The 16,195-nt window shown below is 41.1% G+C and overlaps 1 protein-coding gene across 3 annotated transcripts in view; it reads right to left on the reverse strand.

Annotated features, from left to right (window-relative positions):
• mbd2 (methyl-CpG binding domain protein 2) overlaps positions 1 to 16,195 on the reverse strand; it is a 39,196-nt gene that overhangs the window by 17,844 nt on the left and 5,157 nt on the right. For all 3 annotated transcript variants that reach the window (XR_006054142.1, XR_006054141.1, XM_042218716.1), the window contains exons 2-5: positions 13,437 to 13,596; positions 9,170 to 9,310; positions 7,234 to 7,324; positions 6,969 to 7,146 (exon numbers count right to left, since the gene is read on the reverse strand). Coding sequence is in view for 1 of the 3 variants with exons in the window: in XM_042218716.1 (XP_042074650.1) it covers positions 6,969 to 7,146; positions 7,234 to 7,324; positions 9,170 to 9,310; positions 13,437 to 13,596 (570 nt within the window). In the remaining 2 variants the exon portion in view is untranslated. The remainder of the gene's footprint in view (positions 1 to 6,968; positions 7,147 to 7,233; positions 7,325 to 9,169; positions 9,311 to 13,436; positions 13,597 to 16,195) is intronic.

The following is a 16,195-nucleotide window of genomic DNA, read 5'->3' on the forward strand; positions in this document are numbered from 1 at the left end:
ACACAGGATATTTAAAAGATGCAACGTGCTTCTAAGTTTATGTGCTTAGTTATGCATTATTCATACTGAATAAAATGCTTTATCCACTTTCTACATTTTGATCATTCTGGTTCAAAAACAAGAATTATCCAGGACACTTATCCAGAATACTCACTGGTTGTTGCGTTATTATCCAATGATCTTCACTGAAGAAGACAAACTGAGGACATATTTATCACTTTTATATAAAAATACTGTTGTAATTAAATGTATTTGTGCATGTAAACACCAGACTGTAAAACCCATTCTGATGTAATCAAAATGAAGACATTATGTCGCACATGGTCACGGTGATGAATTTCTGGCTGTCCACATACTTTTGCAGATGAATTCTACTCTTGATTGAGCCATTAATCAGACTGAGTTTAAAATTCAAAGTTACTTTAAAGCAAACGTGTAAGCTTTTCTCTCTGTGCTGAACCATCCTTTACAGAACACAGACTCAGCCTCATGTGTACATCTGAGACTGAATCTGGATCAAGAAAGCAAACACAGTCAAGTCAATCGAAAGATGCTTTTCATGGGATAAATAAGACTCTTAATTAAAAACGGAGATAAAAAAAATAGAAATTGTGTCAAACAGCGGGAGAAAGATATGAATAAGCTACCCAAAATGAAAACGTGAGATTTCAAAAACAGAGCTGTGTTGGCCTGATGTGCCACAGGAGGAAGAGGTGGTGGAAAGATGAGGAAGAAGAGGGAGAGGAAAGGAATGAGAGCAATTTAAGATGACAAGCACATTCAACTGGAGAGAGAGAGAGGGAGGGAGAAGGAAAGAGAGAAAGAGGAGGTAAGAGGGAGAGAATGGGAAATTAATGGAGGGGAGAGATAAGGAAAGGAATACGAGGAGGAGGAGGGGTGGAAATGGAAATGGGATGAAAGATGAAGGTGGGAAAACAAAGGAAGAGGGGGATGAAACATGGGAAGGATGACGCCGATAAAGTAAGGAAGAATGAAACAGTAAAGAAAGGAGAAGTGGATGGAAGAAAAACATCAAGAAATATAAGAAAGGATTACAAGGGGAAAAGGAAAGGAGCACAGAAAAAATAAATGAAAACAAAATAAGATTAGGAAGGAATGAATGGAAAAGAACGAAGGGAAAGGGAGTAAAAGAGGTGAGAAGGAAATAGGAAGAAAAAGGGGGAGGAGAGAAGATGGGAGGGAAGGATCTCGTGAGGTATTCGAGTGATTCTGCTGTAATGGCTTTGGCCAGCTGTTCTCCCCAGTGTTTTCCACTGGACACACACACACACACACACATATATATATATATATATATATATATACTGCCAGATGTGTGTCCCCACAGTGCCTCCTGCTGTCAGCATGTATTAATTGCATTCGTGCTTTATAGGGACCCTGGTCTGGCAACACAGACAGCAGGAGCAACAGGATGATACTGGAGAATCAGCTGCTTCACTTTTCAGATAAATTAGACTATATCAAGCCCACAGGCATTCAAAGCAAATAGGAAATAGGAGCCCTGATGTCCTTATAAATCAAGAAATCCTGGTGTCCTATCTATGGTTTTGTGTAGGATAAATATGTACTGAGCACTCAGTTAGCATTAGCCAAGAAGCTAACTAGAAAGAAAACACATCCAGAAGAGTGTTTTATATAAACAAAAACACTTTTTTCTCCCATATTACAAAGCTGTGACATCACAACTACATGACTGGTCAGTTGTTGTTGTTGATCTTGGACCAACATTATTATGATGATGAGCAACAAACCCAGCACAGGGATATCACATCGTTCAGAAATCCAGTTCAGCGCCTCAAAATAGCTGAGTTGACAGACACCTAGCAAACAGCTAGCTGACAGCTACAGCCACCTGTGTTGCTAACTTATCCAGACTAATGAATTTCTAAACACCACCATGTATATAGTTGTGGGAGTACAAACAAAGCTGTAGAGATCAAACCACTTTTCGTATCAGGCTGTAAGCTTCTACCTACATCTTTGGAGTCAACCTGAAGTAGCCATTAAACAGGCTGTAGCTTTTGGCAAGTAGAGGAAGAACCACATACTTCCTGGGAATCATAGTAATAATGGAGGTAATCATGACCTGTAGCTAAAATGCTAATGTCTTCAACCTCTCATATGCAGGTCATTCAGAGCAGATAAGAACAGGCTGTGAACATTTTTGGCTCAAGACTTATTTAGCAGTTTGATATTAAATTGAATCATATGTTTCATGTTAATTTCCCAATGTGGCCTCCCCCCCGACTCCCTTCATGCTTCATTTCTCCTCATCTCTCCTTGTCTGTCTCCTATCTCATCACCTTCTCATACTCCCCTCTCACTACAACTGATTACTCCCCCTACCCAGCATGCATCAGTCATCAACCCTCATCTGTCTCATCCTGGAAGGCGACAGAAATCGTTTTGCGTTTTATCAGAGGCTAGAAGGATGAGAATTTACATTTTTCCATGTCTAACACACAAAACGCAGCTATGCTCATCAAACGCCATCACCGTCTAACAGAGATATGCATCACATAATTGTATTCAATCTCACTGGTTAGCTCACCAAGCATTACTGTACTGATACAGTGGATCCAGAAAATATTCTAGAAAAATGATATGCTTTTCAAGCAATCTACAATTAATGAGACATTAAGTGGAAACAGCTGCTTTTCACTTTAATAACTCTTCAGATATGTCCATAACTGACTGAACACCTGGAGAATCTGCCAAAAACATTGATCAGGCCTATACTGTAGAGAGAGCACACCTGTATCTTCTCAAAGAGCATTAAAAGTAAACTGGGATAAACATCCACTTCACGTTCCAGATAAACAACGTCAAGCCCACGAGCATTTAAAATCATTAAAAAACAATAAAGACTAAATAAATAAATCGGAATCTTTGTTGTCCTGGCTTAAATAAAATTATAAGTACACTAATATTAATACACTGGAGCTTAAACCTGCTTAACTGATTTGTGGACATCTCCACCACATGTGCTGAAAGTTGGGATATTTGGACAGGAGATTAGCTGTTAGCTAACACTAGCAGACACAAAGTCACAGACATCTGTTTATTTGTTCAGTATTAGTAATAGACTCGTACAATACTAGAATTTCACTCACCAAAACTGGAGCACAAACTTCTTAGATAGTCTGAAACACGTACTTATAAGACCTACTAATTCCCTTAAAAATGCTTCAAAACATAACAGCACAAACACAGTCGACAGGTCAAGGAAAACAGTCAAAACAGCACATGAACAACTGAAGAACAAGTCTGGTGACCTTGGGAGGCTCGGAAAACCTCAGAACTACCGGAGTGAGATCTGAGGTTGCTCCAGTTCCACTGGAGCTTGAATAGTTATGTCAGGACGAATTGGAAAAAACTGACAAATTCAGGCTTCCAAAGCTTGCCTGAAGAGACACAAAGCTGTAACTACAAACAAATCCCGTTTTCTCTTTGTTACGCTATCCCTTAAAGTGTGCAAAAAGTAAAGAGGAGTTTCTAAATCTACAAAACCCGCAGAACGTCAACGCCTTATGTCCATCAAAGGACGATGCTTACAAGCTGAATGGACGCAATCTGTTTAAAACTGGTGATGACAACATCTCTTAGGACGAATTTAGCTGCAGATGCAGGAAAGCCCACTTTGAGGCTCCAGTGAGAAAAAGTGACAATCCATTAGGGGTAAAACCAAGAATTAACGAGGTTTCAGTAAGGCTAGCATGAGTCCATGACTGTTGCTCATAGACTCTTAGGTTGGAACTCACATGGCGTTAACGTTAGAAGCTTATAGTCTGCATCTTTATCCTACAATAAGGATCTGTAGCTACTGTCATATTTTGAAATATTTTATTCTGAGTGTATTCTGAGCTTTCTGCTGAGCTGTGTGTGATTTGTCACTTCTGTGTGTGATTCAACTGAGGGCACAATTAGCATTTGAAATACTGATAAATGATAAAAGACGGTCTAAAGAGTCATAAATGTCAGTTATGCAGCCACAATAAGCTGCTGGTCATGCTGAGCCGAATGAGAGCAAAGCAGAAAAATCTGACTGCACTAAATAGAAAAAAGAAGAAAAAAAAACTTTTTTTAAATTACAGCTTTTCCATTTGTAAGAGGGGAAACATAGTAATAAAAAGAGTGAATCACATAAATCAGCACAAAAGTTACTAGAGAATTTTTAAGAGCACTTGCAGCAATTAAAATTTCTGCAAATATTCACACAAGTACAAAGGTTCAAGGATAACAGGTTTTTTTTTCAAGTTTTAGTAAATAGAAGTGCAGAATAAATCGCCACTAAAAACAGCTTCATCATTCAGGAGGAAAACCTGCTCAAACACACTGAAGGTGAAGATGAATACAACTTCTCTGAGTCACTGAGTGACAAAAACAAGAACAGCAGGACTCCTGATTCTTAAACGCAATAATAAAGATCACTTATTTTGGACCAGATGAACAGAACCAGGTCACCAATGTCTTCTTGGATGTTAACCGGCTAAAGAAACATCACCTTTACATTTAAATGCAGTGAAAAAGTTAAAGGTGAAAGTCTTTCTTTTGAGTCTATTACGAAGACCTTTACTCGACTCAGCCATTCTCCAATTCATGTTTACCCACTCAGCTATTTTCTGTTGATCTGAGGTCTGAACTGTACTCAGCCATCCAATCTAAAATCGTGTTAGACGCGGTGTCCCAGTTACACCTCAGCGCTGCGTTAAATATGCAAACACGTCTCTTTGCCTTGCTTTCACACATCTGACATTTTATTTGGTTGTGAAACCGTCTGATCACTCAAGCGCACAGACTACCCTATCAGCTGACAACTTTTTAAATATGTTTTTAAAAAAAACATGTTTATATCATTTATGTTACTGGGTCATGGTGCACGGACTTGCACAAGCATCAGGATAGTCAGTGCTTAATGTTTACACCAGCTTTTGTGTCAATGGCCTTTCTGTACTGATGACCACGAGACGATGAATAAAAACTAATTCACGAGGACAAAAACTATGATGTATGAAATAATAACAACGTGAAAATATTCTGGACAGATGACGAGATCCACTCAGAACTAATTAAGTTGTGCAGAAAAGCGGCACGAGTTTGGAAGTGATCCAATCAGAAGTAATCTGCTTGTGCAGGAATGTGAGACGCACCCATTTGATCCACCCGCTGACAAGTTAAGCTAACTGCCAGGATCCCTGTTTCACCCTGAATGTGATAAAAAGGAGACATTTTGCATTTGATGTCAATTAAAGAGATGCTTTGTGAACCATGTGGAGGAACTCGTTGGTACAGCAGTAAAAGAAGGTCTGGATTTGAATCTGCTGGTTGTCTGAGAAGTTCACCAAGCTGCTCAGATGTCCTTTTGCTTTTAAACCAACTTTATACGTAAATGGATGATTTGATTTAACCCCCTCAGATCTAAGTCATCATGGAAAGCATTTATGCTTATACATTGAGGATATGATTTTTATTGTCTCACTGATGAATCCATAAAGTGCAGCAAAAAAAAATAGGCAGAAATACACAGGAGCAATTGCTGGTACCGAACAGGTTAATCACCGCAGTTGTTCTACTGAAGTGTACGTCAGGTTAGACCGTGGGTTAGGTCACAGGGCTTCAGAGGACTTTGTGGTTACAACATAGCTGTGGCACAGAATTTCCACTGAAGCATAAATCCTCTGTTTCTCTACCATGTATGTCTTTTTTCTATTGTTCTCCCAACTCATACCAACCAGGAAAGATCATGATTCTCCCTGACACACATCAAAAACTCCTCACTTTTTCCCAAAAAGGTCAGTTTTCCCAACAAAATCTAAGGTTGAGTTCAGATTTGGATGTGAGGATTTACACTTCAGAGGGTTAAAAGCAAATGACTGGCAGGTCAGATTAAGCCCAGAAAACAGGGTCCATGGATATTTGCTGCTTCGAGGTTAGTTTATCTGTTGAATTAACTGCGAATTCAGCTTTTCTCCTTTCAATTTTAAACAAATCTCAGCATTGTTTAGTTGTCTGGATGCAATGTCTTTAAGATCTTTTCAACAGGTTGCTCAAGAGATATGCGAAAGGAGCTTGAACATTCGGAGTAGAGACACTGCTCCTAGGTGTTGAAAGGAGCCAACACAGATGGTTCAGGCAGCTGATCACAATGCCTCCTAGATATCTGCCTTTGGAGGTTTTCTGGGCATACCCAGATGAGAGTAGAGCCCCCCCAGGGACAGAACCTGAACTTGCTGGAAAGAGTTTAAATATCTAATCTGGCCGGGGAGCACCTCATCTCCCCAAATGGGAACTGAAAAGCTCTGCTGGAGAAGCATGTCTGGAATATTCTTCTGAAAGCCGACATAAGAAAAGTGGAGGAAAATAAACGGACGATACAAGAAGCATGCCAAATTTACTATTTGTTAAAAGGTCTGGCTTGCAGTATTCCCACCGAAGCACAGACAGCTACCACTGCATTACTTTGATACTGAAGAAAACTTTTAAACAAGCCCCGGAGCTCTTAGCATGTTTGCGTATGTTTGTTTGCAGTGGACTTCAAAGATAATGATCTCCTTGGAAAGTGTAAGTCACACTGTGTATCATGTCTTTGTACTCTGATTAGTTGTGACTCACAAGAAGCACTAATTACAACTAAAAATGCAGCAACAGGACACTCAAAGCTTTAAAGTACCATAATTGCCTTCTTAAGCTGTGTGTATCTGTGTGTGTGTGTGTGTGTGTTGATTGTATCTTTCACCTCTCAATATGAAAATCCCTGTTCCAAATTAATCTTTAGAGCTGGGTTCACAGAGAGCTGGCACAAACATTAGCATTTTAGCACGGCTTCAAGTGCTCATGTCAGAGGGAGAAGCATGCACTTCTCCCTCTTTGGTTACAATCAGCCGAATGCCTTGTAGCGACTGAGAGCTGAGGGGGGACAAAGACTGTTTGAGGACTGTGGGTCTTACCGGATGTGCTCGTCCGTGACGGTGAAGGCCTTGCAGAGCGGCTGGGACGTGTTGAGCCAGATTGCCGGATTCTTCTCAGCCGCTACAGACGTCTGTCCCGTAATCGGAGCTGAGCTCATGTGCAGAGCGCTGGCGATGGCCGACAGCAGGGTGTCGTCACTCGCATCTGGACCGACACCTGTCCAATGAGAGAACGAGATCAAGAGATGTGTCAGAGGTCAAGACAGGCTGAAGGACTGGATTCAAGCTGTTGTTGGAGACCTACTCTGCAATCCTTTGGGCAGGTCCATGGTACGCAGGACCTGCTCTGTGACGTCTGATGACCGCAGACCTTTCAACCTCTTCTCCCAAAACAGCTGCAGACAGACAGACAGACAGCTGTTTATCTGATCGTCTCACTGGTTTTTGATTAGTTTTGCTTGTTCATTTTCAAGACATTTTCAAATATAATACTTTAAACTCTTAATGTCCATCAGGCCTCAGTAAATTGTTCAGGGTAAGGGCTAGAATCAGAAATTCCTGTTTGAAATGCTCAAATGGAAATCTTAGATGAACTACAAAGCAAAGGTAAATCTTTAAAAGATCTTCTAGATTCTCTATATTTGACTCAGCATGCAGCTGAAATCCAACCTAACCCTAAAGGCCATCGCACGCTGGGCGGGTTGTGAAAAAGTGGCGCTGAGTTCATTCAATTATCAAGAGAATTTCCTGGTTTGATCCAGGAGTCGAAGCTGCATGACAGCATATTTTTGGATGTCAGTGGGATCGTTTGAGCTGTTGTTGGCAGAGTTGGGATCATATCCGATGAGGCAGAGAAATCGGTTCAGTAAGCCGACTGACCCAGAGCAGAATCTAACTGTGTGGCAGAGGTAAAATAGTATTATTTACTATTTACATATCACTGTATATTCAGTAATGCTGCATATTTTGAGCTACAAGCACAAATGCAAAGATCTGAGTGGCCAGATCAGTTTATTCAAATAACAAATTTAAGAAAATCTGCACACCTGAGTCAATGACAAGTGCATAGAAGGAAAGAAATCTGAGAAATGTAGCCTAAACTCCACAGACCATCCTGCTTACCAGATCTGTTTATTCACATCTAAAAACTCAAGCCAGCCCAAAAGCATTAATGCTGCACATTCATTCAGAGACTAAGTATATTGAGCTTGGAAAGAAAAGCGTCTGGACTTCTTTAAGTTACTTGAAGACGTTTCACCTCTCATCCGAGAAGCTTCTTTAGTTCTAAGGTCAAATTGTGGAAAGTCCCCGATTTAAGCCGTATGGGAGTGTCCCCCTAGAGGGTCATGAACCCCCTGTTGATCCTCTATCTAATCACATTTGTTAAGGTGTGAAAGCGGGTGTGGGTCACATTCAGCCGATGTTTCGGGTGAACTCACTGTGAAACCTGGCCCCACCCTATCATGTGATTTCCTGAGGTCAAAATGGTCCAGGATGTGAGTGGGCGTTAAGGCGTCTGGGAAGGGATCTCATAACTGGATTATAGATGGCAGAGAGTTGGTGTCGTAAACCACCACCTCTGTTCAAAGATGGTCGTTCACAGTGGACATAGATGGCTTCTTTCACTCCTCTTTCAAACCATCACTCACACATTAATGTTAGCCTCATGGTTTAAGGTTTTAAACAGGGCTGGATGTAGATGGGTCAGCAGGGACCTGGAGGATGTTAACAGGATAATGGAACCAGGTTCCTTTCCTGCTGCTCTGCTTTAACTGGACAGAGTTAGAAGACAACAGTACTGTTGTTAAAAACTTTTATAGTGAAGAGTTCCAACAAGGAAAAAATTCGATACTGAGGGGTAAGTTGGACTCTAGCTCTAAAGATGTTGCAGGCAGTCTGATGGATGCTAACCTCTTACTGTTCAGTGGCAGAAAAAGAGCTCATTTTCATCTAGTCTGTGAACCCAAATGAATGTCTTAGAATAGAAGAACTGTGGGGCTTAAATGCATATTTTATCACCTTTCATTAACAGTATCATTCTACCCAACATATTTCTCTCCCTCCAATCATCATTCGGTCCTCCGTGTGCTGCTTTTCCCATGATGCTTCAGCACCCTCTAGTGGTTCCAGCTGTCATTACACTCTTCTCCTCCTCACAGCCGTCTCTTATGTAAGAGCCTGACCTCGCCCTCCTGAATTACCTGTATGTGTATTTGTGTGTGTGTGTTTCAGCGTCTCACCTGTTTGGGCTGCTCGATCGCCCGCTGCAGGTCTGTCTTCACCTTGTTTCCGGGGTGACTTGTAACCTTGGTAACGGGCTGTTTAAAGATGGAGGCCGTCTGTCTGATGGGCAGAGCTGTGTTCAGGTCTGGTTTCCCTCCCTGCATAAGACAGACACGAATCTGAATGTTGGTGTTTGGTTTCTTTTGCTCCCTGACTTCCTACGTTCCTTCCCTCCCACCTTCTTGTCCTTCCTCCCTTTTATCCTTCTTTTACTTTAGCTTTCTCTTGTTCTTTTCTTCCTTACAGGTCACATTTACCTTCCTATACATGGGGCAGAAATATTAAACCTGTGGTTGTTTCTGTGAGTGTTTGATGTAAGCTTAAAGGGTTAACTCTAAGCTGAGACAACAACAGGAAGTGCGTGTTTGTGTGTCTCTGTGCCCATAAGTAATGAAGTGTGAAGAGCAGCAGTACAGGGTTGCGAACCGTGTCCATACAGCACACACACAAACACATACATGCTGAAGTTAACACTGAGGATGTGTAGATTATCCGTTTAGCGGGTAAATTTTGCTAAGGCTCGCCTCTCTCCGCAGGCGCTATTTTTTCCCTTTTCAGCTCACCCTACTCCACCTCTGATTGGTCCACACTTTATCCACTTAAACAACCATACACAGTCTATGTTTGATTACAGTCAGTGATCACAGTAAATGTTGAATGGATTGATACTTATAAAGCACTTTTTACTCTAACTGAGCACAATGTGTTTTTGCCCAGACACATTTAAAATACATTTCACACCTTCAATCTACAGTCTCTACAGAGGCCGATCTGGAGGATTTATCTAGTCTGAAGCTGTTTCATACATGCACTGCAGCTCTGAACTCTTCTAGCCAAAACCAGACATTCACCGCCAGCGAGTAGGCGTCATCTCCCAGTCATTTCCAGCAGTAGTCATTTCCAGCAGTTAGAAAGCTGACTATTTCCTGCTGTGCTTCATGTATGAAAGGACAACTGTGGGAAAAAATCCCACCCTAATTCTCCTTAACTTCTCCACAGTTTACATGTGAGCTTACCAGGTCTGTAGTCAAGACCACCTAAGTGGTTCCCCTATTTGTGTGCCGCAGAGAAAAGGCAAAGAGAGCAGATCTAACACCCACAATTTAAAACGCAGATGACCATGGCACATTTTAGATCATAACACTGACAAGATCAACGAGACAAGAAATAAATGAGACAAACAACCGACACCAGTCAGAGCCAAAATGATGATGCAGATTGGTCTTGAAGAAGAGAAGTCATCCAGAGCAAAACAAATCAAAAGCAGCATGTCGATTCTGGGCGAAAACACCCTGAAGGTGGAGACAAGCTCGGGCCGGGCCCAGCGCAAACTACCATTCAGATTATCCTGAACTAGGACGAGTGTTAATTAAGACACCAGAGTGGAAGTAGAGCTGGGCGATAGAACGATAACGATATGTATCGCGATATAACTTTTACTCGATAGAGAAATTAAACTATCGCGATAGACCTTCGCCGCTCTTGTCCTCTTAAAAAAAAAAAAAAAAAAAAAAAAAAAGGTCAGCCAATCCAAATTAAGTAGCGCAGAGCCGAACCAATCACAGCCGCAGCGTCACGTCGCGTGACTTGTTACGTACAGCACAAGTGCCAAGCCGCACTGTGTATTGTTTGGGAAGCAGCCAGCCGCGGGCCGGTAATGGAGGAAATGAGTGCGCCGACTAGAAAAATCAACCGAGCGTGACCGAAGAGAAAACAGATGATGGTTCCAACGCCGGAGAGATTGTTGAACGGAAGAGCCAAGAAGTTCCGTAGTGTGAAGGTATTTCGGCTATTTCAAGTCTGACAAAAACAGAGTAGCGTGCACTGTAAATGTGCCGAAAGCAAGTCTGGAAATACAATAAACTGGTGCATGCGTCACACTGTGCGCCACGTTATTGTTTCGGTGAAATGAATTTCTACAATACTGTTACTGTTAATTCTACTCTCTGCAGTGTTTAAATGCTTACATATACACACACGTTACTGTCCTCCACACATATGACTCGGTTCTGCTTCTGTGCCCCAGCTTTGTTTACTTTTTCCCACCGAGGCTTCTAGACTTCTGATTGGCCAACATTTCTGCACGGTTAGGAATCTAGCGCCACCTGCTGCTTTGGCATGTTCATAGCAGCGTTTTCCTTCATTTCTGCCTTTATGTGTGGACGGGATTATTTTTTAAAACGAAAACGGAAAATCTCGTTTTCAAAAATACCCGTGTACGTGTGGACGTAGCCTCAGTCTCTGACTGGAAGCGCTAATTCGTCATTCGGCTTTTGTCAGACTAAAGTAACTGTTAAAACTGTTTGAAAAGCTAAGCTATACAACAAGGAGAGATTGAGAATTTCCTTTTAGTTCTCAGTTTATTTGATATTGACAAAAGTTAGTCAGTTTTGTCTGTTCTTCTGTAAAACAAACTAAGATTTATTTTTAGAATTAATATTTTGTTTCTAAGTGGAATTGACAATTTAGTCTGTTTCGTTTGTTCTATTTTGAAACTTAAACGCTTTAGCGGCTGCCTTTTGTGTAGTTTGCAATATTTGCCTTTATTTATCTGAAAAAGTCTCATGTTCCTTAAGTACATCTACCCTGTTGAACTTATTATGGGAAATAAATATTTAAATAAAAACAAGCTGCTGATTATTTCACATTTTACTTGTGAGCAACGGCACATTTAAATCTTACAAATATAGTTATTTGGCTTATATCGTGATAGATATCGTTATCGCCTGAAATGAAAAAAACATATCGTGATATGAAAAAATCTCATATCGCCCAGCTCTAAGTGGAAGTAGACAAGTCGACTTTGAATACATATCTCCTTTTTGTGTTTTCAAAGTATTAGAAGAAAATCAACTTTAAAAAGATCCACTGAGGGAGTCCGATGTTTCCTCAAAGCTCTAGAATCCCTGTAGCCCATAAATTCATTAGGATTCATAATTTGCTTGTAACGTTTGTCTGTTTATGGACTTTTGAAGAAGCCATTACTAGGTTTTGTGCTTTCATCTAAAGCCACCAACGTGCTCCCAGTTGTCTTCATTGTTATCATTATGTTGTTATTTATGGGGCTAAAAACCAAGTTTTAACCTCTTATAACATCTAACAACTCCTTTTATTTGGAATTTTCACCCATTTGACATATCCAGATGGAAATCTGTGAGTCCAAACTGCATGTGAGACAGCTGATTGGTTGATTTATGATGTCATTTCACTCTGTTTGGGTTTCCCTCCTCTTGATTTTCTTCTTTTATTTTTACATCATGGTTTAAGAAGCGCCCGTTTGACTGTACCCCACTTACTTCATCCTTAATTACTGACTAACTATTTTAACTAACTTCTCCCACTTTCACAATGCCCAAACAAATCTCAGGCAAAATAAGGAGAAGGCTCAAAGACAGTAATTTATGAATAAAGGGGTTATGACCAGCTTTTTCAGTGTGAACATTAGGCTTGTTCTACATTTCCAGAACTAAAAATCCTTACCTGACTTTAAATTTAGCCCTCCCAGGGTTAAGATCTGAGTCTAAATATCCATGAGATGGAGGTAAAAAAAGACTTAAAATACGCAAAAGGGAAAAATAAAGTGACAACAGTGAGCAAACCAAGGAAGCTCAAGGCTGTAAAACCGAGGAGGGCAAGATACATCCGGGTCAATATACCCAGGCTGTCCCTGATAACAGGACTGCTGGGATTACACTTCCATGTGGACGTGCACACAGTCAGCTTTTGAGTCGACATGGATAATTTGGAGCGTAAATGAAGCCTATGAGGTCTAAGACATCATCCAAGTACCCCACCGGTGTATATTTCAGAAAGGATGCAGGCCCTATTCTCCCCCAATACATAGAAATCATGTATTTGAGCATGTGGAGAAACAGGTCTGAGCTTAATCAGGAATCTGATGTTTGTTATGCACATGTGACCAGGTTACTTCCTCAAACAGAGGACACAAAATCACCCTGCTATCAAACAGAATATCATCTCAATCCGCTCTCACTCTCTCTGACTCTCCAATAACATGAGGTTCAGCTGCTGGGTTTTTATCTATGCAAATAAGTCTGTGTGATTCAGGTATATTCACACGATGGATAAACAAGCACAAAGTTCTTGTTAGCTGACCCTATGACCTTTCGACCTGTTGCCGGGAGAGTTTTGTTAATCTGATAATCTGTTAAAGCACAATACACACACAGTCACTCCCACACAGGTGTGATCCATCTGGGTTACCTTGGCCATGCTCAGCGGGTCATGTCGGAATCTCTGTTTGTTTTTCTGCAGTTTTCCGGGCATCATCTTGCCCGTGCGAAAGTCAAAACATGCCAGATCCACTGTATTTCCAAGGTAACGGGACAGCTGGGGCTTACTCCGGAACTTCTTTCCTGAAGGACTGGAGGATAAAATGGAAAGGACGCTATCATTAAAAAGTCATACTTATAACATCATAAAGAGAACCTATACTACATTACCAATGATGAGTGCCTAACATGGCCTGGGGTCAGTGTGTGTACAGGTAATCCCTGTGAGCTGGAAGCTAAGACTTATTCCTTATTCCACTCTTCGCTCAGTATTATGTCAAATAGAGGGGATATACGTAATATAAGTGAGTACAAACACCCCTCCGACCTGCAGAGTATTTATTTATTGTTTGTTTGTTTGTTTGTAAGGTAGAGTCAATGAGAGGAAAGCTGAATTAAAGGGATAAAAAAAATTCAGACAGAACATGAACTGAGAGGCTGTAAACATCTTGATGCATATCCAGGTAAGTAAATCTCCAAAAGTTGATTCTGTTCATCTGGACGTAGCGTTTTCAGTGGGAGAAACATTTCATCACTCATCCAAGTGACTTCTTCAGTCATTATGCAAATGTACTGTTTATAAGATTGGGGAAACCTGCAGTCAGCTGAGACTGAAGAAGTCACTTGGATGAGTGGTTAAACGTTTCTCCCACTGAAAACACTACGTCCAGATGAACAGAATCAACTTTTGGAGATGAGAGGCTGTAACATAAATATGGAATATTATGAGCTGTAAATCATGCAAAGCGATACTAAACAGAACTTTTTGTTTGTAGCTGAGTGAAAAACCCTGTTCCTTTGGTTATAATCCCATTTCCAAACAATCTGAAGTCCTTCATTCTACTGTGAGAAAGCTTGTTCACAAGTGGAAAACATTCAAGACAGTCGCCAGTATTGAGTGGACATCCCAGCAAATTCACCTGAAAGTCAAACTGAAAGTGCAAAAAAAAACCCCAAGAGCTACATCTCAGACTCCGCAGGCCTCAGTCAGCATGTTAAATGTTAAAGTTCATAACAGCACAATCAGAAAAAAAGAGAACGAGTAGGACTTGTTTGGGATGGGTTGCCAGGGGAGAAGGCTCTTCTCTCTAAAAGAACACAGCAGCACAGTTAAGCTTTGCAAAGCTGCATCTGAACAAACCACCAGACCAGACCAAAGGGGAGCTGGTTGGCCATAGCGCACAACACCATATTTGGAGAAAAGCAAACACAGCATATCAGTACAAACACCTCAGACCAACTGTCAGCACGGCGGCGGAGTGCTGAGGATTTGGGCACCTTACATTCACTGAGTGGACCATGAACTCCTCTCTATACAAAGGGAATCTAGAGTCAAATGCGTCCATCTATCCTGCGGCTACAGCTTGACCCCAAACTGGGTCATGCAACAGGCAATGATCCCAAGAACAGCAGCTAATCTATAACTGAATGACTAAAAAGAAAGAAATAGAGGTGCTGCAATGGTCCAGGGAGAGTCCTGAACTCAACCTGACTTACATGCTTTAATAGAGGACTTTAAGAGAGCCGTGCATCAATGAATGCCACCAAACCTCATATACACATGTGAGTGTGTCCTCAGGGTAATCAAAGGTGTAGAGGTCCAGTGTGTAACAGCACAGACACATTCATTTAGGTGTCACACAGTGGAAATTTGTATTTGTCTTTTATAATTAATTTATAATAATGTTTTCATTTTAGTGTTTATTTGTGAGTGTAGTTTTTATTTGCATGGTTTTATTCTAATGTTTGTATTGCATGTTTTAGTGGTTTTCTAATAACAACAATAATAATAATACATTTTATTTATAAAGACCCTGTCAAGACACCCAAGGGCACTTAACTATAGAATAGAACACATAATAGGACAATGACAAAATGAAGAACAATAAAAACAAAAGCACAGGATAAAATGAACAAACAGTGGGTTGGTATGAATATGCAGCTTTGAACTGATGGGTTTTGAGTTGAGATTTAAACTGGAGGAGAGAACCAATGTTTCTTATATCTGGGGGTAGAGTTCCATAGCCTGGGAGCAGAGCAGCTAAAAGCTCTGCTTCCCATGGTGCTGAGGCGGAAAGGAGGCACAGCAAGCTGGATAGAAAAAGAGGATCGAAGTGAGCAGGCAGAAGAGGTAGTGCTTAACAGATTAGAAATGTGAGGAGCAAGATTATGGCCTTGAAGGTGAGCAGAACAAGTTTGTTTTTATCTGGAATTTCACTGGGAGCCAGTGAAACATTGGGGAAACATTGTTTAATCCACTGTGGACTGGCTGGCCATGGGATAAAAGTGGTGGCATCGAGCGACAGACTCCAGTGCACAGTGTAAGCTGGGCTGGGACGTGACGAACCCAGTGGAGGGAAGAGACAGGGACAGGAGGCGTCTCCTCGTCTGCCTAGGAATAAACCTTTTCTGATTATACCTGTACCATCTCGTACCCTGGGTTTCTGGTGCACCAGCTTTAGTGTCTACATAGGCAGCAGCAACAGAAGCAAGAGTTAGTTTTACTCTTCTTCCAGCATTTCACCGAGTGTCTCTAGTGTTAGTCAGGATAATATTATACAGTCTATAACTGAAAGACTCTGTGTTTCCTTATGGCCTGAAATTATTCCGTGTGGGTGTGGAGGGTAAAAAAAGGGTCCTGATAAACATGAGTTTGTGAAACCGGTAGAGGCCTCAGCAGGGCGTTGCTGC

Source organism: Haplochromis burtoni, unplaced genomic scaffold (genome assembly GCF_018398535.1).
Source record: "Haplochromis burtoni strain Fernald_Lab_line unplaced genomic scaffold, NCSU_Asbu1 Contig_22, whole genome shotgun sequence".
Classification (NCBI taxonomy): Eukaryota; Metazoa; Chordata; class Actinopteri; order Cichliformes; family Cichlidae; genus Haplochromis; species Haplochromis burtoni.